The 22878-nt window shown below is 41.6% G+C and overlaps 1 protein-coding gene across 1 annotated transcript in view; it reads left to right on the top strand.

Annotated features, from left to right (window-relative positions):
* shoc2 (SHOC2 leucine rich repeat scaffold protein) overlaps positions 1-22878 on the top strand; it is a 135575-nt gene that overhangs the window by 107685 nt on the left and 5012 nt on the right. Inside the window, exons 5-8 of the mRNA XM_038773845.1 lie at positions 5798-5986; positions 8491-8613; positions 11123-11260; positions 17980-18097. Of these exons, the coding sequence (XP_038629773.1) occupies positions 5798-5986; positions 8491-8613; positions 11123-11260; positions 17980-18097 (568 nt within the window). The remainder of the gene's footprint in view (positions 1-5797; positions 5987-8490; positions 8614-11122; positions 11261-17979; positions 18098-22878) is intronic.

A 22878-nucleotide genomic window follows, 5' to 3' on the forward strand; every position in this document is an offset into this window, starting at 1 on the left:
GACACTTAAGGGCAACTTAGCATGGCCAATCCACCTAACCTGCACATCTTTGGACTGTGGGAGGAAACCGGAGTACCCGGAGGGAACCCACGGCAACAGAGAACGTGCAGACTTCGCACGTTCTTCTCACCACATCTCGGCACCTTGTAAGAATGGTGGAAGCAGTTGTTTGGTAGCACGTTTTTTCAGCAATGGTGGAAGAACTCTTCTGAAAGTGAAATCAGAATTTTAAGAATATTTGATTTTCAATTTTGATGCCTTCCCGAGCTAGAACCATCAGTAACCGGACGTAAGAAAGTGATTGTCAGCAATCGGAAATGATCCGAGATCAATCATTTGTATTTTTTTCCTTTTCCCCGGAAGGCTGGAGGTCTGGAAATGTATCTTATTTCACTATTTCAGCCAATGGCGTCATAGAGGTTTACAGCATGAAAATAGGCCCTCAGGCCCAACTTGTCCATGCCACCCAATTTTTACCACTAAGCTAGTCCTAATTACCTGCATTTTGCCCATAACACTCTATACCCAGCTTTCCCATATTAGGAATAGAAATCCCTGAGAATCATACCCCAGACCAACGACTACGCAGTGGTTTCTTTTGGCCAGAGTTTGTTGCAACAAGAACTAGGTTCGGATGAAACTAGTTATTATTGAGCGATGGTTTTAAAAAAACAAACAAACTATGTACTTAAAAGAAATAGATGATTATACAAAAAGATTATGCAATTGTGAACCACTGGTTTAAAAAAAAATTGATACTTTTTTTCCATTTAAATCTGACTTCCTGTAGCATTGCAATGAATCGGAGGATATTCTGTTTTTATAACAATGGTGCGTTATGCTCTGTTATCAAGGCCACTGATTTGCACTGGCCAAATTAGTGTTGCATGACGGGTTTTTTTTTCATGGAACGTCGACGGCACTGACCAGGCCAGCATTTATTGCCCATCCCAAAGGACCTTTGAGAAGGTGTTGGCGAGCTGCTGCCCTGAACTGCTGCGGTAGGTACCCCCACAGTGCTGTTCGGAAGTGATTTCAAGGATTCTGACAGGGACAGCGATATAGTTCCAAGTCAGGATGGTGTGTGGCTTCGATGTGAGCTTGCAGGTGATGTTCCCATGCATCTGCCGCTCTTGTCCTTCTAGGTGGTAGAGGTTGCGAGGGTGCTTGGAAATTGTCAGTGGAGCCGTGACAGGTTGCAATGAATCTAGCAGCTGGTACACACTACTGCCACTGTGCATCAGTGTTGAAGGGAGAGAATGTTTAAGGTGATGAATGAGGTGCCCATCAAACAGGCCACTTTCCCCTGGATGCTTAGAGCTTCTTGAATGTTGTTGGAGTTTCACTCATCCAGGCAAGGGGTGAGTATTCTATCACACAGCTGATTTGTGCCTAGTTAGTGATGGACAGACTTTGGAGAGTCCGGAGGTGAGTTATGTCTCTGCCTTTTCTTGTAGCCACTGTATTTTCATGGCTAGTCCAGTTTAGTTTCTGGTCAATGGATGTTGATAGTGGGGCATTCAGCGATGGTACTGCCATTGATGTCAGGGGGTGATGGTTCAGTTCTCTTGTTGGATATGGTAATTACTTGGCACTTGAATGGTGCTAATGTTCCTTGCCACCCTACAGTCCAAGCCTGAATGTTGTCCAGGTCTTGTTGGATATCGACACTGCTTCAGTATCTGCCATGTTCTCAAATAATACTAAACATTGTGCAAATATCCCCACTTCTGACCTGACCTTATGGGAGGAAGGTTGTTGATGAAAGAGTTGAAGATGGTTGGTCTGAGGACACTACCCCGACGAATTCCCACAATAGCATCCTGGGACTGAGATGATTACCTTGCAACGACCACAACCATCTTTCTTTGTGCTAGGTATGACTCCAACTACAGGGAAGAATTTTTCCATGGATTCCCATTGACTAGGGCTCCTTTATGCCATTTTCAGTCAAATGCAGCCTTGATGTCGAGGGCAGTTAATTTGTCCATGTTTGGACTAAGGCTGCGATGTGGTCAGGAGCGGAGTGCCCCTAGTGGAACCCAGATTATTGCTAAGTGCCACTTGATAGCACTGTTGCTGACCCCTTTTGTCAATTTGATCAAGGGTAGCCAAATGGGGTGGTAAATGACCGGGTTGGATTTGTACATTTTGTGGACAATTTTCCACATGTGTTGATCCTTGTGCTGCAGCTGTGCTGGAGCACCTTGATTAGACGCGCAACTACTTCTGGAGGTTTTCGTGCCCATGTTTGATTTGACCAAATGGGGTTCAAGGTCAATCTTGAGGTGCTGCCACCTCTACTGGGTCTGTTCTGCCAGTGGGACATGAGAAGGCCAGAGATGGTGGTGCCTGGGTCATAGTTGTACTCACCGAATCAAACCCTACAATGTCAGGCTTGACTAGTTTGTGGGCTACCTCTCCCAGTTTTGGCACAAGCACCCAGGTGTTAATAAGGAGGGCTTGACCAGGTCAAGAGGGCTGGGTTTGCTTTGTTTCTGGTGCCTAAGTCCATGCTGGTTGCACTGCCTCTTTTCATTCCTTTTTACAGACTTTTTACATTCCTTTTTACAGACTTTGTAGCAATTTGATACAGCTTAGTGACTTGCTGGGCCATTTCAGAGGACATTTTAAGAGGATATTGCTGTGGGTCTGGAGTCACATGTAGGCCAGACCAGATATGGCCGACAGATTTCCTTCCCTAAAGGGCATTGTGAACCACAGTTTGACCATTAGGCAAATTTGAATTCCGCCAACTATGGTGATGGGATTTAAACTTATGACCCCACAGCATTCGCCTGAGTCTCTGGATTGCAAGGCCAATCACATTACCATTATGTCACCACATCTCCAAGATTTACCAACAATAATAATCAACAATAATTATAAACAATAATAATTTGTTAGTGTCACAAATAGGCTTACATTAACACTGCAATGAAAATCCTGCAATCTTTTGAAACTACCAATGTGGATACTTTTCTAAAGTATCTGGAGTGACGCAGTGTAATTCTTTAGGTGGTTATTTGACTGCACTGGAAAGACCACTTAAAATTGGAGAGTGCCTTTAACATAATCTCCCAAAGCAGTTCACAGAAGAGCTATAAAACACACTATGACACCGAACCAGTGTCCTAAAGAAGGTAAGTGTGGTTGAAGAGGAACCATGTAGGGATGGAATTTCAAAGCTTGGGGCTGGGCAACTGAAGGCACCGCAACTACTCTTGGAGTGATTAAAATCTGGGAGACAGAGGAGTCCAGAATTAGTTGAGTGCAGCTATCTCACACCATTAAGAGACTGGAGAAGATTAGGGGTGGGAGAGGCTAGGCCACAGAGGGACTTAAAAATAAGGATACAAGTTTCCAAAGGCAAGAAGTTGCTTGGCTGTGTGTGTGGAGGTCAGTGAGCTCAGGGATAATGAATGGGATTTGATGCAAATTAAGAAACCAGCAATAGAATTTTGGATGAGCTTATGGAGGGTAGAATGTGGGAGACCAGAAAGGAGTGCATTGGAATAGTCACATTTATTGGTAACAAAGGCATGAATCAGGGTTTCAACAGCAGATGAGCTGAGACCAGGGCAGCAGTGGACAATATTATGGAAGTGGAACTAGATGGCCGTCGTGATATGTGGTCAGAAGCCCATCTCTGCGTCAAATGTGATACTAAGATTTCGAACAAGACTATTTAGGTGTTGGAAACTTCCACAGACAGGGATGGATTTGGTTGATGGGAAACATAGTTTGGAACAGGGACCAACCAAACTAGTTTCAGTCTTTTTTAATATTTGATTGGAGGTAAATAATGCTTCTCTCGTCCCAGATGTTAGATCAGGAGTCTAGTGTGGTAGTGACAGGGCAGAGCTGAGTTTTATCAGTATAAAAGTGAGAACTAATGCTGTATGTTCAGCTGAAGTTGCCATGGGGAAACATGTAGATGAGAAATCGGAGGGGACCAAGGATAGATCCTTGGCGAACACCAGAAGGATTCGAACATGGGAGTTATAGGAAAGATAGGAGAGGCGATTGGACTTGGGAGGTGACACAGTCAAGAATTTTGGAGAAGAAAGGAAAGCATGAAATTAAATGGTACTTTACTTGGACATGGGTCAACGGAAGTGATGGCAGCAAATTTGAAAGAAAGAGACGACACCTTTTGAAAACAAAGTTCTCAGTGAATTGAGGATAGTTTTTTCCAAGAACTTTTGGAAAGAGGTTGGGCTGGGGCATAGAAGGGAAATTCGAACGATGAGTGATACAAGGCAGTGATCGGAGATGGACTTTATCTGTGATTGATATAATGGGAATAGTAAGATGGAAAGGTCAAAGCGATGGTTCTGAATATGGGTTGGGTGTTCACATGGAGGGAGAGATATTGGAAGGATAAGAGGGTAGTGAACTCAGAAGAAGGAGAGCATAATGAGTTAGATGGCGGTTGAATTCGCAGTGTCTTTCAGGGCAAAGACTGATGGAGGGAAGCACTGAAGATATCTTGATGAGAAGATGTTCATCATACTTGGGAGGGCAGTTGTGAATGGTGATTTTGAATGAGTGGTGAGAGTGTTTGAACAAGCTGCGATGTTCATAGCGCGAGAAAAATCCTAGAGGTGTAGTGAGCCAGACCAAGACGTGATTTGGTGATGAACACCACATTAATGTCACCGTGATGGTACCTGTTGAGCAGCTAAGTAAATAACGTTTTATTAGTATCACAAGTAGGCTTACATTAACACTGCAATGAAGTTCCTGTGAAAATTCCCTGTTCGCCACATTCCAGCGCCTGTTCAGTTACACTGAGGGAGAATTCAGAATGCCCAATTCCCCTAACATGCACTTCTTTTGGGACTTGTAGGAGGAAACTGGAGGACCAGGAGGAAACCCATTCAGACATAGGGAGAACGTGCAGACTCTGCACAGACAGTGATCCAAGCCAGGGATCGAAGCCGGGTCCCTGGCACTGTGAAAAAGCAGTGCTAACCACTGTGCTACTCTTTGCTTTAGTTAAAAAAAGTACTCACTGGTGGTTCCTATTTGAAACTAACTTTAGAATGGACTGTTTCAGTGTCTAATGCCAGTGTTCAACAGTCCTGTCTAAACCGTAACAAACAAAGTTAAAACAAACTGTCTTCTGTCTTAAATTAGCTACTTCATCACAGTTGTCCCTGCTAAATAAAGATTTCACTGAAATTTGTGCAAAATTAACTGTAATCGTCTGGTAAAGCTGAGCATGAACTTTTGACTCAACCAGACACTGCAGAAAAACGAGGACCCATTTATATTCCTGATTTTGTTTGTATTAGAATGGAGCTAGCTGGCTTTGCAGATGAATTCTGTAGCCTTGGATCCGATGCAATAACAGTAAGGCAAAAGCTAAGGTTGCTTTTTTCCCACAGTTCTGATTTTGTAAATTTCCTGCATGTTGCTCAATACACTAAGCAATACTCTTGGGAAAGCTGTTTGATGCTATTTGTTGGGCATACTCTTGTCTCATGAAATAATGTAAACTGTTTCTAACTTTGAACCTCAGTGTTGGTTAATTTCAATGGAAACTTGTGGAGAGAAATCTAGTTTAATCATTAAATAATGTGAAGAAAGTGCCCATATTAAAATGCTTCCCATTGCAAGGGTTCCTTTTTAAAAAAACAAAACAAAGTTTGGTTAAATTTCTGACGGATTAAGGATGGTGAATAGTTTGTCACAGTTGATGCCATCGTTGGACATTTAACTTTTAAAATACATATTTTCAAAAACTCATAAGACTTCTCTGTATTAAAATATTCTTCCCACTTCCCTGCAGGGTCTTCTATCAAGTCTTGCAAACTTGACCAGTTTAACATTAGCGAGGAATTGCTTCCAGTCATACCCAGTTGGCGGACCCTCACAGTTTTCAACAATCTACTCTCTCAACATGGAACACAACCGTATCAATAAAATACCTTTTGGAATCTTCTCCAGAGCAAAAGTGTTGAGTAAGCTGAACATGAAGGTAGGTAGTAATGTCGATAGGCTACGGGAAGTGGCTCAGTCAGATTCTAAAGTTCGATTGTGCCACAAGAAAGCTCTGAATGTTTTGTAATGCAAACAACTAAGATGAAAACTGGATGAGAAGTTGCTTCCTAAAATATTATTCAAGTTTTTGATTCAGACAATTTATTTTATTTTAATAATATGCTTATATTGCTGTTGACGTTATCCTTCGTGCATTTTGCTGGTGTTCACAACTGATGTATTTTCAAGTTTATGAAAATAATTCATGGAAGTGTAGAGTTTTAAAATTATAATAGTAATCTTTATTGTCACAGGTAGGCTTACATTAACACTGCAATGAAGTTACTATGAAAAGCCCCGAGTCGCCACATTCCGGCGCCTGTTTGGGTACACAGAGGGAGAATTCCGAATGTCCAAATTACCTAACGGCACGTCTTTTGGGACTTGTGGGAGGAAACTGGAGCACCCGGAGGAAACCCACGCAGACACCAGGAGAACGTGCAGACTCCACACAGACAGTGACCCAAGCCGGAATCGAACCTGGGGCCCTGGGAACCTGCTACCCACTGCTACCGTGCCGCCACTAACTGCCCCTTTTCAGCTAAAAAAAACACTATAACCGCCCTTTTCAGCTATCAGAGATATACTGGAGTAGAGTATACATGCATATTGAGAATAGACTGAAACCTAACCTATTCTAGTTCTTTGGCTTGACCATTTACAATTTTTCAAAGCATTATTATAGGACTTGATCGTCCCTTGTGGTGTTCCAATGCATTTTGTGCCTTGGCTTTTATATTTGGCTGTAGCTAATTTCCAAGACTCCTATTTTCTCATTGTCCACTTTAACTCAACTGTCTTGCACACTAAATTTGGCAATTAGGCTGTGTGTTTTATATACAAATTTAGATGAGTCATTTGTCAAAGATCTGTCATTGTTAAAGTAGTTTCTGCTCACAACTTATATTAAAACGGTATTTTGATCAACTGTCATCATTTTAGCAGGAGTGAATGTGAGTTTTCTTCAATGTGGCTGTAAAGAGATCTACCTTGTGGTAAGACAGATTGGCATTTATGCATTTTACAATTGCCTATTTCCCTTCTCCCAGTCAAGTATTTGACTGTTGGACTGTCCAACATAACAAATAATGACATCTGGATTAAGTTATTCAAGTGTAAGTGAAACTGATGAAGGAAAGGAAATATGAATGCAAGCTAGTGAGAAACATAAAGGCAAACTATAAACATTTCTGTAGGTTTGAAAAGGAAAAAATTACTAAGGACAAATGTATGTGCATTACAGGCACAGACAGGAGAATTTATAATAGAGAATAGTGAAATGGCTTTGTTTCTGTCTTTGTGGAGGAAGATGCAGAAAATTTCCCAGAAATACTAGGGAACCAACAGGCTTGTGAAAATGAGGAACTGAAAGAAATTAGTATTGATACAGAGATGGTAACTGAAATATTAATTGCATTGAATGTTGATAAATCCCCTAGACCTGAAAAGCTACATCCCAGAGTGTTTAAGGAGGTGGCTAGAGAGATGATGGATGCATTGGTGGTTTCTTTCAAAATCCTATAGATTCTGGAAAGGTTCCTGCAGATGGGAAAGTAACAAATCTAATCCTATTATTTAAGAAATGGAGGCAGAGATTAAACTGAAAACTACATGCCTGTTAGTTTGACGTCAGTAGGGAAAATAGTAGCATATATTATGAAGGGTGTGATAACTAGACACGTGCAAGTAATATGATTTTGCAGAGTCAACATGGATTTGAAAGGGAAATCCAGTTTGACAAACCTGCTCGAGCTTTTTGAGGTTGTTCCTTGCAGCATAGCTAAAGGAGAACAAGTGAATGTGGATTTTCAGAAGGCTTTTGATAAGGTCCCACAGACAAGTTTAGTGTAAACAATTGGAACACAATGGATTGGGGGTAATGGTGTGGATTGCGAATTGGTTAACAGAGAAAACTGTGTGGTAATAAATGGATCATTGTCCGAATGGCAGACAGTTGCCAGTGGGGTACCTGGGCAACACAGTAGCACAGTGGGTAGCACTGTTGCTTCACAGCTCCAGGGTCTCGTGTGCGATTCCCGGCCTGGGTCACTGTCTGTGTGGAGTCTGTGGCCTGTGTGGAGTCTGGCGACTAGGGGCTTTTCACAGTAACTTCATTGCAGTGTTAATATGAGCCTACTTGTGACAATAAAGATTATTATTATAAAGATCAATGCTATTCACAATCTATCTAAATGATTTGGATATGGGGACCAAATGTAATATTTCAAAATTTGCTGACGACACAAAACTGACCAACATTTTTAGTGCATATAAAATACCAAGTTACTTTTTAATCTATTACAGAAAACCGAAGTTTGGAAGACTTTCAAATTTCTCAAGTTAAATATAGGCTTGATCACAAAGCAGTTGTTTTAATACTGATGAACCAACTTTGATTTTTTTTCTGATTGAATGACCAAATCCATCTCCTGGTCTCCATAGGACAATCAGCTAACTTCACTTCCATTGGACTTTGGAACCTGGACAAGCATGGTAGAACTGAACCTTGCCACAAACCAACTCACAAAGATCCCAGAGGATGTGTCAGGACTGGCTTCCCTGGAGGTGAGAAAGCTGACCACAACATCCTCATTGCTGAAAGGCTTAACTCTACATTTATTGAAGTTGTAGAAATTAGTTGGGTAGTGTACGCGGGCGGATGTTAGCTTAATTGCTGAAAATGAATCCTTTCAAACTGCTGAACCTCTTGTGCATTAAGGCTGTGTGTCCATGTGTCCGATGATGCCATGAATTAAGATTGGGACCCTGTATCTTAAAACGTGAATAGTCACCAGTGTTCTCTTTTGTGCCCTATGTCTGTCCCTTCCATTTGTGATGATATTTCTGTTCACGTGTTTTCGGAGTGGAGCAGGAAACCCTTTTCCATTTTTAGTTAGTAAGATTGAATTGTTCATGGGTTGATTTGACTAACTGACTAGAACAACATGAGATCAATTCATTTACTGCGCAGCAAGCAATGATGTATGATTTGGAGAGCGGGCAACATGAGTAAATTCTTCACTCAAGTTAAATATTACTTCAGATAGAAAACCTAAACAGATTGAACATTGAATTTAAATCTACAAAGCTCACCAGAAGTATCCTTAACAGCTAAAAAGACAGTTTTCAAGATGTTCTTGATTTCCCAATCCATCAAACTAAAAGTCTCACCAACTGACCAGAAAAAGTATTTAGAACAGTACAGCACAGAACAGGCCCTTCAGCCCTCGATGTTGTGCCGAGCAATGATCACCCTACTCAAGCCCACGTGTCCACCCTATACCAGTAACCCAACAACCCCCATTAACCTTATTTTTTCGGACACTAAGGGCAATTTAGCCTGGCCAATCCACCTAACCCGCACATCTTTGGACTGTGGGAGGAAACCGGAGCACCCGGAGGAAACCCACGCACACACGGGGAGGATGAGCAGACTCCGCACAGACAGTGACCCAGCCAGGAATCGAACCTGGGACCCTGGAGCTGTGAAGCGTTTATGCTAACCACCATGCTACCGTAAGACTCGAGCTCTAAAACCAGCTTGAGGCTTGTAGAATTGAAAGCGCTGCCTTGTAATTAATCTTATTAGCTATTTTATGCAAGAATGGCCAATGCAGTGGTGTACTTAAGAGCATGGTTGTGTATTGAACACAAGAAATAGGAGCAGAAAAAGTCCATATGGCCTGTCGATCCTGCTCCATTATTCATTACGAATAGGCTGATTTCGTGCATCAACACCACTTCCCTGTCCGTTCCCTATATTCCTTGATTCCCTGGGGCCAGCCTTTTAAGTGTATTCAATGATGAAGCATCCACAACCATCTGGGGCAGGGAATTCTGTAACCCTTTGAGTGAAATAATTTCCCTTCATCTCAGTCCCTTATCTTGAGACGGACACCATGTTTCAGATTCCCCAATCCACAGAAGTAATTTCTCAGCATCAACTCTATCCCAAAAACCCCTTAACCTAACCTACGCATTCATGGGCACCTAAGGGGCAATTTAGTATGGCCAATCCACTTAAACAGCACAAGTTTGGACTGTGGGAGGAAACCGGAGCACCTGGAGAAAACCCACGCAGACCCTGGGAGAATGTGCAAACTCCACACAGTCACCCAAGGCTGGAATTGAACCCGAGCCCCTGGCGCTGTGAGGCGGCCGTGCAAACCACTGTGCCACCATACCACCCCCCAGTGCTGTTCCCTCATTAAATCGGGGCCATCATAGCAATGTGGGTTTGGGGAGAGAGCTTGATTCTTACTGCAGCAGGTTGACACTTCACAAATAGCCAGTCTGGGTTTGGTATGCATCCACAAAGTGTGGCTTTCCTCATTATAAACTTGTCTGTATTCAATGCTCAACCCTTAACATAACTCAATCCTCAATCCCAAAATCCTATCTGTGAAAGAAAAAAGCAAATGTTTGAAATGAGACAGACCATAGAAAGATGTCAAGGCACAGTGCCAGCATGCAATCTTTTATATCAGTGGTGATGCTTTTGTGTTTGATTTTTGTTTCTTTTTTAGTAACAGGACTGAATAAAATTACACACGAAAGCTAGACATAAATTTATTCCGAAACCTCAACTGCTACATTCCTGATCCATCAAGCATTCAGCCTTTCTGCTTCCTTGCAAAAGCTGTACTGAAAATGCTGTAAATCCTCCCTTCCCATTTTTCTTCACTCCTGATCGTTCAATCGTTTGTTCTCCTGATGATAAAGTTAATCTTTTTTGACTCTAAACAGTTCTTGCTGATCTTGCCAAATAATCTTCCTGTTACTATGTTCTACCACTCTCAATGCTCCAGTCCTCGCAATCTAAGATGGTTTCTGCTCCAAGTGGTGTATCTCTGTTTTTATCAAATATGATGTGCTTTTGAGGTTCCCCTCTGTCCTGTTGACTCTGCTTTTTCCTGGCATTACCCACACAGTGTGATATGCTAATTTAGTCTTATTAGTTTGTGATTTTTTTCACACTCCAGTGCTCCTTTAACGAGCAAGTGCGAGAGCTAGATGATAGTTAATAGTATGAAATTCAGGAATTAACTGACCCATGCAATGGATTTATGTGCAGGTTCTCATCTTATCAAATAACCTCCTTAGAAAACTGCCACATGGCATCGGGCACTTAAGAAAACTGAGAGAGTTGGACTTGGAAGAAAATAAGCTTGAATCTCTTCCAAATGAAATTGCTTATCTTAAGGATCTGCAGGTGAGTGTTTTGAATCAAAGGATACATGGTGATTTGGAAACAAGCATGAAAAATTTAAAATCAGGATTGTGTTACAGAAAGGAGAGAGGTGCATAACTGAACTCCTTTATTTCCTTATTCTATGTCCGTACATGGAGGGACAAGCTCTGTTGGGATTGAATAGGAAGCTTTGTTTATTCACACATTGAAACCTGAAGAGGGGGGGAATCACAATTTGATACCCCCACAAGTATGCAGTAAGGCAGGGGGTTCACACACTCTTAAGAGCTGTGAAACTCCTAATGACCACCTCTAAGTGCATCGGGGAACCCCAAACGTTCTCAATGTCAATGCCCCCTGTTTTTTTTTTGCTGCAAAATAGATTCAAACACAGAAGTCAAATGTAAACAAGTCTTTCCTAGCTGTATCCATGCATGAATTAGGAAAAGGTGCACAAGTCACAAATATATTCACCACTCACATTAAGCCCTGACCAACTTTCCCTCCCATGGCCCATTAACATTAACTGCTGAAAGTAGTACCCACTTTAGGGATGGCCTCTACCTTGAGTGGGCTCTCGCTTCTTCTCCCCCCTCCCCACCGCCGAGTTCTGGCACAACTTTCTTCTGGTTCCCTGCTCCTGCCGGCTCATGTTGATCTTGGGCTTTTATGTCCAGCAACAATATGATCAAATTATTCAAATGAGCCAACCAGAACAAGGCCTCACAAAGCACTGAATGCTAATAGGCTGAGCTCTCCGGCCTGTTTGTTTTCCATGCTTATTTTAAAACCCAGAGCACTGCAACTGGCATTTGCTGGTCACCTGGCAGCTGCCAGTATCACAGCCCCCTAGAGGCGCTTCATGGATCCTGGTGATGCGTGGACCCCAGTGTGGATACATGTTCATTAAAGAGGGTAGGAAACAGTAAAAAAAAAACCCCACAGAAGTGGACATCATTTGACGTAATTTCAAGAGTCCAGAAAGTCCAAATCCGGAAGAGATTTCCTCACAGAGGAAAGGTTCCTGGCTGAAGGCAGAATTGCAAAACCAGTTCAGGCGGGTTCCTGGCAAAGGCAATATTGCAAAATTCCATTAAGGCAATGTTGACATAGTGAAATCACATTGCTATTCAGAGACTTGGTCTGCTTGACGGAGGGTGGCCAGTGGCTTCCAGAGAAGCAGGCTTGGAGGCGGGCCTGATGGAGGTTACATGGTCAGCCTGGAGCCCTGCTGTTGGATGTTTGCAGGTTGGCGATAAATCAACAAACTGGTAGCTTCTGAATTCTCTTGAGTATATAGAGATTTCAAAATGATCACTCTAGCCACTCCTTCCACAATGAATTTCTAAAGGGATGTTTAATTGGTGTCTGGATCTGGCTTTTGTTTGGTGGCTTATATATTCCTGCTATTGGCCTAGAGTCATTATCCATATTGATGACCCTGCTCCAGATAGCTGCTGTCTTCGTAGACCCTCTACTCCACTTGAGGGGTACGCTTTATAAAGATGCAAATGATGCCCATACCCTCTCAATAATTAGATTTTGAAATGGACCTTAACTCGGATGTGATTCCATGAGTGGTATGTCAGTCCCTTTCTTCAGTGCAATAATGCTTTAGAGGTCACCAATTCCAGGCATCAGGTGACTTGTAGCAGTCATCCTTTAGTTCAGAAAAGTTTATTAAATGATTTTAAAAATATAGTTCGATTTACATAAATTGAGATCTTTCATCTCAAGTTCAATGAGCATGGGGTCGATGAATGATTGGGACTTAGTGCAATTTTAAAGCATGGCGTTTGGAAGACCTCAAGTTTGTCGAGTTTAGATTGTGGGAGACGAGACACTCCTGGAATAATCAAATCCAGAGGTAATGAAGGCAGGAATGAGGGTTTCAGCAGCAGATGGCTGAGACTGGCAAAGTAAGGTACTGTTACATATGTGGAAATAGGCGGTCTAAGTGATGGTATAAATATGTTAATAATTAACAACATAGAAATTAAAACATGGTTTTATTATTCATAAAGAAATTCATTCTTCAAAATGATTTGCATATGAAAGTGATATGAGGAATTCACTATACAGTTGAATTGCATGTTGGTTAAATTGGAGTAACGGAGAAACAGACTAGAGGCTAAATGATGTTTGCTTACCCTTGATTTATTTCTCATAATTTATCTGAACAAATGTTATAGGAAGCATTTAGAAATTCCCTTCGCAAATGCATTGAAGCCTTGAATTAATACATCAGTAGTGATTCTAATGAAAATTCCCAAAGTTTATATTGAAGCTTCATCTTGTATCGTAATGATACCTAAGAGATTATTTCAAAGGAGAAACCCAATGCTTTGATTGCCCATTAAAGGAAGTGCACTGAAGAGTTTATCATGATGCCACATTCAGCTATGGTTCAGTTGGTTGTAAATTTTCCTTCTGACTGACTCCATTGTAGCCTCGAGTACTACTGGAGTATGAGCACTGAGGGAGTGCTTCATTGTTTAAAAAAATAAATAAATTTAGAGTACCCAATTCATTTTTTCCAATTTAGGGGCAATTTAGCGTGGCCAATCCACCTGCCCTGCACATGTTTGGGTTGTGGGGGCGAAGTCCACGCAAACACGGGGAGAATGTGCAAACTCCACACGGACAGTGGCCCAGAGCTGAGATCGAACCTGGCACCTCGGCGCCATGAGGCAGCAATGCTAACCACTGCAACACCATGCTGCCTGGGAGTGCTTCATTGTTGAAATGAAGGCTGTATATTGAACGAGACATTAAACCAAGCCTACTCTCCCAGGTGGACAAAAAAGATACCACAACACAATATTGAAGAAGAGCAAGAGAGTTATTTTTGGTGTGTGTCCTGGTCAAATATTTATTCCTCAATCCGCATCACCAAAACACATTATTTAGTCATTTCCACACTGGTGTTGTGAGAGTTTGCTTTGTGCAAATTGGCTGCAATGTTTCTGACACTATTAACAGTGACAACTCAGGGCGGCGTAGTGGTTAACACTGCTGCCTCACGGTGCCAAGGACCCAGGTTCGATCCCGGCCCCGGGTCACTGTCCGTTTACAGTTTGCGCATTCTCCCGTGTCTGCGTGGGTCTCGCCCTGACAGCACAAAGATGTGCAGGATAGGTGGATTGACCACACTAAATTGCCCTTTAATTGAAAAAAAATGAATTGGGTACTTTAAATTGATTAAAAACAAATCAGTAACAACTCTTAAGAAAAGTGCATTGTTAGCTGCAAAGTGCTTTGATGTCCCAAGGTCATTAATGGCACTATATTAAATGCAAGCTTTTCTTTTTAAGGGTATGGGTGGTTAGGAATAAACAATGATGCCATTCCTTTCAACATTTTAAACTTATGCTTGCTATGAAAATGCTCTTTCCTTTTGAGGACTGGCACCTTTTAAGAACTGAAACTTGTACCCTCGTGCAACAGTGCGCCATAGGACTAATGATGCTTTTATTGCAGTATTGTGCATAGGAGACTAAATGCATTGCTCCCTACACTCCATAATCCACGGCGACATTGTGGTAGGCTGAAACTAAAAGCACTTCTATTTGCAATCCGGAGAATTCTGCAAAAACAGCAAATGCATCTCTAGCAACAATAACACAATATTTGACTTGCTTAATACTTAAACTGCTCCAAAAATTGGCTAAACCCTCCAGTGACACAATGACGGATAATCCCACCTAGAAGTCCCTCTTTGCCCTCAAAGCAGAGGCCTAAATTGCTTGAGCAAACTCGACTTTTATAAAACTTTCTGGGAATTCCAAGGCCAGGTTTGCTCTGCAATGCTTCACTGTAGGCAAATAATAGTTTAGCACGGGAGTCTAGATATGGTGTTAATGACAGTCTTTTATTTGTTTGTTCTTTGAACCTAATTTTCAGGGTAATAATTCTAAACCATTCAATACTGGTTTACTTCCAGTAATGTTTCAAAGGCATGTGGCAGATTGTGTTATAGTTAATGTATGAATACTGCAAAATGATGTGTCTCAGTGATTAGGGTATCAACTGTGTGGAGTTGTCCTTATTTGAAGATATCACCATAATAGGTATAATTCCACAATCAAAGGAAGTTGCAAGAAGTTGTTGATAAGCTGGTGGAAGTGGCAGGTGGAATTTAATGTCAGTAATTGTGAGGTGATGCATTTAGTTAAAAAATATTAAACGAATAAATATACTTTTGGGGGTGGGAAGAGATAAGTTGAGTGCAAAAGAGGAGAGGTATTGAAAGTTTTAATTTGAAAATATGAAAAGCACCACCTCATGGATAGGGCCTTTCCTTTTTTGCAAAAAACTAATGGATTCTTGGTTTTGTCGTAGGAGTTTTTGAACATGATTGTTAAGGTATTTTGGTGAATCTATATAAAACTTTAGTCAGACCACCATACAATTTTGGGCTCCGCATTATAGGAAGGATGTTGAAGCAATAGTTTGTGTAGCACAGATGCATTAAAAAGCTCCTCGGCATGAGGAAATACAGACATGTAGAAAGAAACCTGTGCAGTTTTCATTTTGAAAATGTGATTAAGAGAATTTGATTGTTTAAAATTCTGGATAGCATAGGACCTGAGTCATTCCAGCAGTTAGAGATCGGGGAAAAGATATGAGAAGGGGAATTTGTAAACTTAATGCTTAGCGCAACTACAAGACATTGTAAAGCATTTCACACTTAATGAAGTGTAGTCACTGTGGCCAAATGTAGCAGCAAATTTGGGCATGGTATTGTCTCAGCTGAAACAATGGTATAAATAAACTCTTTAATCTGTTTGGTGATGGATGATGGTTGGGAGTTTCACATTGACCACAACAATCTTCCTTTGAATAGTTCTATGTGATATTTTACATCAACCTCAGAGGATAGAAAGAACTCATTTAACAGCACACCCAACGGACCATAATTCCAACGGTGCAGCCCTCCCTCAATACTACAGTGTTATCAGTCCAGATTGTACTCGAGTCTCTGGACAAAGACTCAAACCCATAATCACCGTACTCAAATGCCAGGGCGCTACTACTGAGCCAATACATCGTTAACATTTTAAAAAGTAACAGCAAGAGAAATTTGCACCAAGAGTTGAGTTGCGATGGAAGGCAAACCCCATTTTAGCGATTGAGCCTGTGGCTATATCTGCATTTGAGACTAGATTGAAGGAAAGTGGAATAAAGGGATGTGGAATTAGAGGGTAACGATGGTTTAACATCCTATTGTGTTGTAATTTCTGCATTATGTGGTAATCGGCTAGGATCAATGGCCTCCCCATGCCTGTTTTGTACCTTCTTTATTTGCATACAGATACCAGAGCTTTCTCTCAGCCACAGATTTTTGAAGTCCATCTAAAATCATTTAAATTTAAAAAGGCATTTTCTAATTTGAAGCATAATGGAAGTCTACTTTCACTAGAAACTGCACAGAATTAGAAGGTTTTGTATTCCTTGCAGTGTCCTAGTTTCTGACCTCAAGCCCAAGCCTGCACTATTGCTTAACTGATGTCTTTTAAAATAGTTTTCAAAACCTATTGCACATCAATTGGGTTTGAGTTATTTCTCATTTAGAGTTGTGTCAAAGTGCACTGTGGTTAAACTTGCATTCTTACAGAAACATGGCAATTTAGTTACACTGATGCACTGTACAAAGCTGACTTTAGCAAGATATGGTAAGATGGCAAATATAATTTTGGATGTAGGAAGTATTCCGGTTCCTCTTAAGCAGGTCATCCAATGATGTATTTGGAATCCTTCGAATCATAGAATCTCTACAGTGCAGAAGAAGGCCATTCGGCCCATCAAGTCTGCACTGACCATTTGACAGACCACCTTACACAGACCCAATCCCCGCTCTATCTCTGTAACCCCACCTAACCTTTTGCACACTTAATGGAAATTTAGCATGGCCAATCCCCCTAACCCACACATCTTTGGATTGTGGGAGGAAATCCACGCAGACACTGAGAATGTGCAAACTCTACACAGACAGTCACCCGAGGTTGAAATCGAACCTGGGTCCCTGGTGCTGTTATGCAGCAGTGCTAGCCACTGTGCCACCATGCCACCCCTTATTGCTAAGGTGTTTGATTGGCCTATCGCTGAATGTTTCGATGTTTTTGGTAGAGCCAAATGGTCTCTTGGGCTCACTGTTCCGTAAAAATTGGTGTTTCTTTTGTGTGGAGAAAATTATGATAAATTCTTCGGAAAACTGTTCAAATTTTATTGATGCTGTGGTTCGTTACTAGTTGCATTTATTTGTAGTGTTGAGCTCTTACCGAAAGAAAATATTTGACCTTCATTAATATTCAAATCTCTGCAGCCTTCTGTCACTTCACTCTAATGCACATGTAATCTTTTTATAGTACAGTATTGCAGTTCATTTCCAGCTAACTGCAGAAAGCTGTAAGATGCTTTATAATTTCATGTCATGTAGTCTCAATTTGCCGCATTTCATGTTGAGGTGTCGAGTTTGAATTTTTATTTTAAAATTTTCTGATTAAATTATTCAGCACAAGCGAGGCTAACTTTAAATATAGCCTTTTCAGTTCCCAATCACATCCCAAATGAAGACAATTTAATTTAGGAAGGAATGGCAATATTGTTGGGAAGTAGGATACCCATTTGTCTTGGTGGAGGTTGCCTCATTTGTGTAATTTCTGATCCTGAATCACCACCTAGAGATTTTTTTAGGTTTTGTGAACACATGCCTGAGACTATAAATATTTCTCCAACAGAAACTGGTCCTGACCAACAATCAACTGACTACGCTTCCTCGAGGGATAGGCCACCTAACCAGTCTAACTCACCTTGGCTTGGGAGAGAACTTACTTACTCACTTACCTGAAGAGATTGGTAAGTTCACAGTTCACGTCCCCTAAATATTGTATCAGAATTAGCATGTATGAAAATTCCTTTCCTTTATTGTAACTTTAGATGATGTGCCTCTTGGGGGCAAATGCTATTGCTGGAGAATGGACACTTGCAATTACAGATCATCCCAGTCAGCACCAAGCACTCCTGGGTATGTGCCTTCATTCCACCCCAGCAATAACCCCTGTCCTCAAAAAACCACTTGCTGTCTAATTAAGCATCTAATTTGTTTCCTGCACAAACCACAGCAGCACCTCTACAGCAGCGTCCAAGTGAGATTTGGAATTATTGCTGAAGTAGGGTGAGTTTAGAGTAGACCTGTAGCAACTCAGGACTCAGCCCAAAATGTATTTGGGTTTTATTACAAGTTTCAGTGATGCCCTATTTTTTTTTCTAACATTTTATTTACGTATAGAGAGTGATTTCTTTCTCTTGCTGAATAGGGTCTCGCTATTTGTCAGGGTCTTGGTCTCTTCATGTATGATACCCTAGCCAGAGGAAACATTATCACTGCATCCAGTCTGTCCAGCCCTGTCAGAATTTTAAACAGTTCAATGAGGTTGCCTCTCCTTCTAAACTACAGTGAATACAGGCCTAGTCGACCCAATTTCTCCTTGTAGGGCAAAACTGCCATCCCAGGAATCAGTCGGGTGAGGCAAGAGTGTTGAATGCATCCTGTCCTCAGAATTTAGCCTTTTTAACCTGAATGCCATTCTAATGAATCTCCTTACCCTCCCCTGAGCCTTCAAGGACAGTATATCCTTCCTGAGTTGCATTGTTCAAAATTGAATATTATAATCCAGATAATGTCCAACCAGAGCTTTGTACAGCTCTAATATAACCTCCAGCCTACATAAGACAAAGACCAACATTCTATTACACGATGAGCATCCCTTACTAAAATGTTTGGGACTGTGTATCAGATTTCAGAATTTTTTGGATTTCTGAATATAATTTTCGAGTGGGCGAAACCAAATTAATTAAATTAAATTAATTTTAATTCCCCAACTACCATAGTAGGATTTGAACTCGTCTGCAGGGCATTAATCCAGGTCTCTGGACTACTAGTCCAGTACCATTACCTCTTACTGCAATGCCCTTTAGAGGGGTGGCATGATGGCACAGTGGTTAGCCCTGCTACCTCACAGCTCCAGGGACGCGGGTTCAATTCCGGCCACGGGCGATTGTCTGTGTGGAGTTTGTACGTTCTCCCTGTGTCTGAGTGGATTTCCTTCTAGTATTCCGGTTTCCTCCGACAGCCCAAAGATGTGCGGGTGAAGTGGATTGGTCATGTAAAATTTCCCGTTGTGTCCAAAGGCTGTGGGGTTACAGGGATAGGGTGGGGGAGTTGGCCTAGGTGGGGTGTTCTTTGAGGGTTGGTGGGGACCCGATGGGCTGAATGGCTGTCTCCTGCACTGTAGGGATTGTATGAAACAGCATCTTCCTGGGAATTGCGTATGTGCGGCGTGCTGGGATCTGCTCATGTGCAGCACGTTGGGACCTGCGCATTGCTTGGGAACCTTTCCAGAGCCTTGTGGCATTTGCCACTCGTGCCGTCACATAGGCGTTTGGGGGGGACAAAAGTGCGAATTTTGGAATTTCCGGATAAGGGATACGCAACCTTTTTAATGACTTTTTTCCATGTCCACTAGCTTTTCATGATTTCTGCACTTGGACACTCATCTCTTTGCTCATTCACAGTTCCCAGCTTGACAATTAAAGATGCTCTTATCTATCTTGGTCCAAAGTCGATGACCTCACATTTCCCACATTATGCTCCATTTAGTTATAGTGAAAAGTTGAAGCCTCAGTACAGATCCCTGTAGATCCACCATCCTGCCAATTTGAGAACATTAACCGTCAGTTCCCCATCCAAGTCAATAGACTACTTCCAATTCCATGTGCACTCATTTTTGTGAAGTCTGATGTGGCATCTTTGTTGAATATCTTCCAAAAATCCATATAAATATCCACAGACGCTGCCTGATATACTTGAGGACAATTGGGGGTGGGCAATAAAAATGTTGGCATGGTGAGCAATGCCCACGTCCTGTGAGCATTCAGACCTCTTCAAAGTTCAGCTAGATTTGTGCGATATGACAAACCCGTTGCAAATCCTTGCTGACTTTCTGATGAGCTAAAATTTGTCCAAATGCCCAGTTAATTTGTCTCTTAATAACCTTATTCCAGTAATTGCTGAATCTATTGTATTTTGGAAAATCATTCAAGTGCCTCAACAATTTTTGCCCCAGGCTATTAAACCATCTCATTAGTTTCTCCATTGTTTTCTTAATGAATCTCTATTTTTAGAAATGGCCAACATATTCTCTTAAATTCATATAAACCTTTTGTGTTGGCTTTGATAAGTGCGAAGCAATCGCTAAAGCAAATAAAGTGTTGTGGCACAATAATAGGCCAGTTGGTTGCAAGAAGAGCATTCTTCAGGCCTGAGTTGGAATATATTTTGTTTCCCCATGCTGGATAATATTGAGGATTTGGAAAGGATGCAAAGGAGGATCACAAGACTAATTTCCAGTGCAAACCATTTTAGTTATCTGTAACAATATTATTTGTATTGTGCTTTTTGACATAAAACATCTTAAAATGCTTCATAAGTAGCATTATAAAAGCAAAATGTGACACCAGTCCACATCAGGAAATATTGAGGTAGCCAAAAGCTTTGTCAGAGAGGTAAGCTTAACTTAAAGGAATGAGAGATAGTGAGGCAGAGCGGTTTAGGGAGGTAACTTTAGAGGCTAGGTCCTGGGTAACTGAACGCAAGGATTCCAAAGGTAGAGCGATTAAAATCAGGGATGCTATGCTCAAGGATGCTATGCTAAAGAGGTCAGAATTAGATGAGTGCAGTTTCATCTGAGGATTATGAGGCTGGAGGAAATTATGCAGATAGGGAGGGAGAGTGAGGCAGTGGAGGGACTTGAAGATGAGGGTTTTAAAACTAAGATATTGCTTGACCAGTGAGGGTGAGCAAGACAGGCTGATGGTTGAATGGGACTCGGTGCAAATAAGGCAAGGGGAGCAGAATTTTGGATTACCTCAAAAGTGCAGATAGTAGAATTTGGGAGACCAGCCAAGAGTGGGTGTCACTAGTCAAGTCTAGAGATAACAAAGGTGCAAATGAGGTTTTCAGCAGCATTAGAGCAGAAACAAGAGCGGAGGTGGGTGATAGAGGTGGAAAACGGCAGTCTGAATGATGGCTTGAATATGTGATGGGACGCTCAGTTTGCAATCAAATGTTGACGCCAAGGTTGCAAACAGATGGTTTTAATCTCAAACTGTTGCCTGAGAGGGGGATGGAGCTGAAAGCTAGGGAACGGAGTTTGGAGCAGGGACCAAAAGCAGTGGCCTTTCCAATATTTAATTGGAGCAAATTTCTACTCATCCAGTTTTGGATGCAGGATTATTTAGCGATGGCGGTGAGGTAGAACTGGATGGCATCCATGTACATTTTAAAAATAACATTGTTTTTTGATGAAACCACAAAGGGGCGGTGTGTCGACCCCTGGGGGGGGGGGGGTCAGTAGAGGTAATGCAGCAGAAGTTTTTAAGAGAATGGGCTGCGTTTCAGTTGACAGTTTGTTCCAATTTTTTTTTTTAATGTAGTCTTTGGTGGGATGTGGGTGTCACTGGCGAGTCCAGCACTGTTGCCCACTGATTATTGCCCTTGAACTGAGTAGCTCAGTCGGCCATTTCACGGCACAGTTAAGAGCCATTCACATTTGAATAATTAGGGAACACCAGGGATCCCAATTTTAAATTGTGTATGACCAGATCGAGGTTAGATTTCAGGAGATGGCTCTTTTCCCAATAGTGAACTTCTGGAACAGGTTGCCATGTTTGCTAAATTCCTTGAAGCAACAGCAGAACTTGTTTCTGGTTAGGCTGGGCAGCGCAAGCAGGTAATTCAGGAGATAGTTTTGATCATTTTGACGAGCCAGCGAGGAACTCTCCACACAACACTTCCTTCAAATTAACCTACATTTTATCATGTGGGGATGCATATTACGGGATAAGCAAAGGGTTGCAATTGCATGGGACATGCTAGGTAGACTAGAGGGCCTTTATCTGACCACCATTGTTCCTTTGCAAGCATTTCCTTTGATTCCTTTTTGCAGCTCTTTCCACTTGTTATCTGTCCCTTTGCTCTGTATTTGGAACTCAATGGGGAATCACTACTTTTCTTGCAAATGGCATAAGTAATCATTTTTTAAATATAAATTTAGAGTACCCAATTATCTCTTTTTTTCCAATTAAGGGGTAATTTAGCATGGCTAATCCACCTAACCAGCACATATTTGGGTTGTGGGGATGAAACCCCCACAGACATGGGGAGAATGTACAAACTCCACAGTGACCCAGGGCCAGGAGTCGAACCCGGGTCCTCAGCGCCGCAGTCCCAGTGCTAACCACTGTCACGTGCCGCCCTATAACTAATCATTTAATGGATTGAACTGAGGGGTAGCCGTTTCAAATGTGAAGGACCCACTGCAGGAATTCACACATTCCTGCCCATCGTTAAATATTGATCCACGTTAAGACAATCTCCATTCCAAAGAAAAGCTTTATTGTCATTGCAGAAAGCATTGTTTTTGAATAGCAACTGAAATGATGTTTTGGAAAATAGACAAACATAGTAAGATACGGACACCTGACGTCGCTGATCTCTAGATTTCATTTTTGGATCTGCTTAAACTATTGTGTGGCAGAATAGATAAATAATTAAGCCAAATAATTAAGCAAAACAT

This window comes from Scyliorhinus canicula, chromosome 16 (genome assembly GCF_902713615.1).
Source record: "Scyliorhinus canicula chromosome 16, sScyCan1.1, whole genome shotgun sequence".
NCBI lineage: Eukaryota > Metazoa > Chordata > Chondrichthyes > Carcharhiniformes > Scyliorhinidae > Scyliorhinus > Scyliorhinus canicula.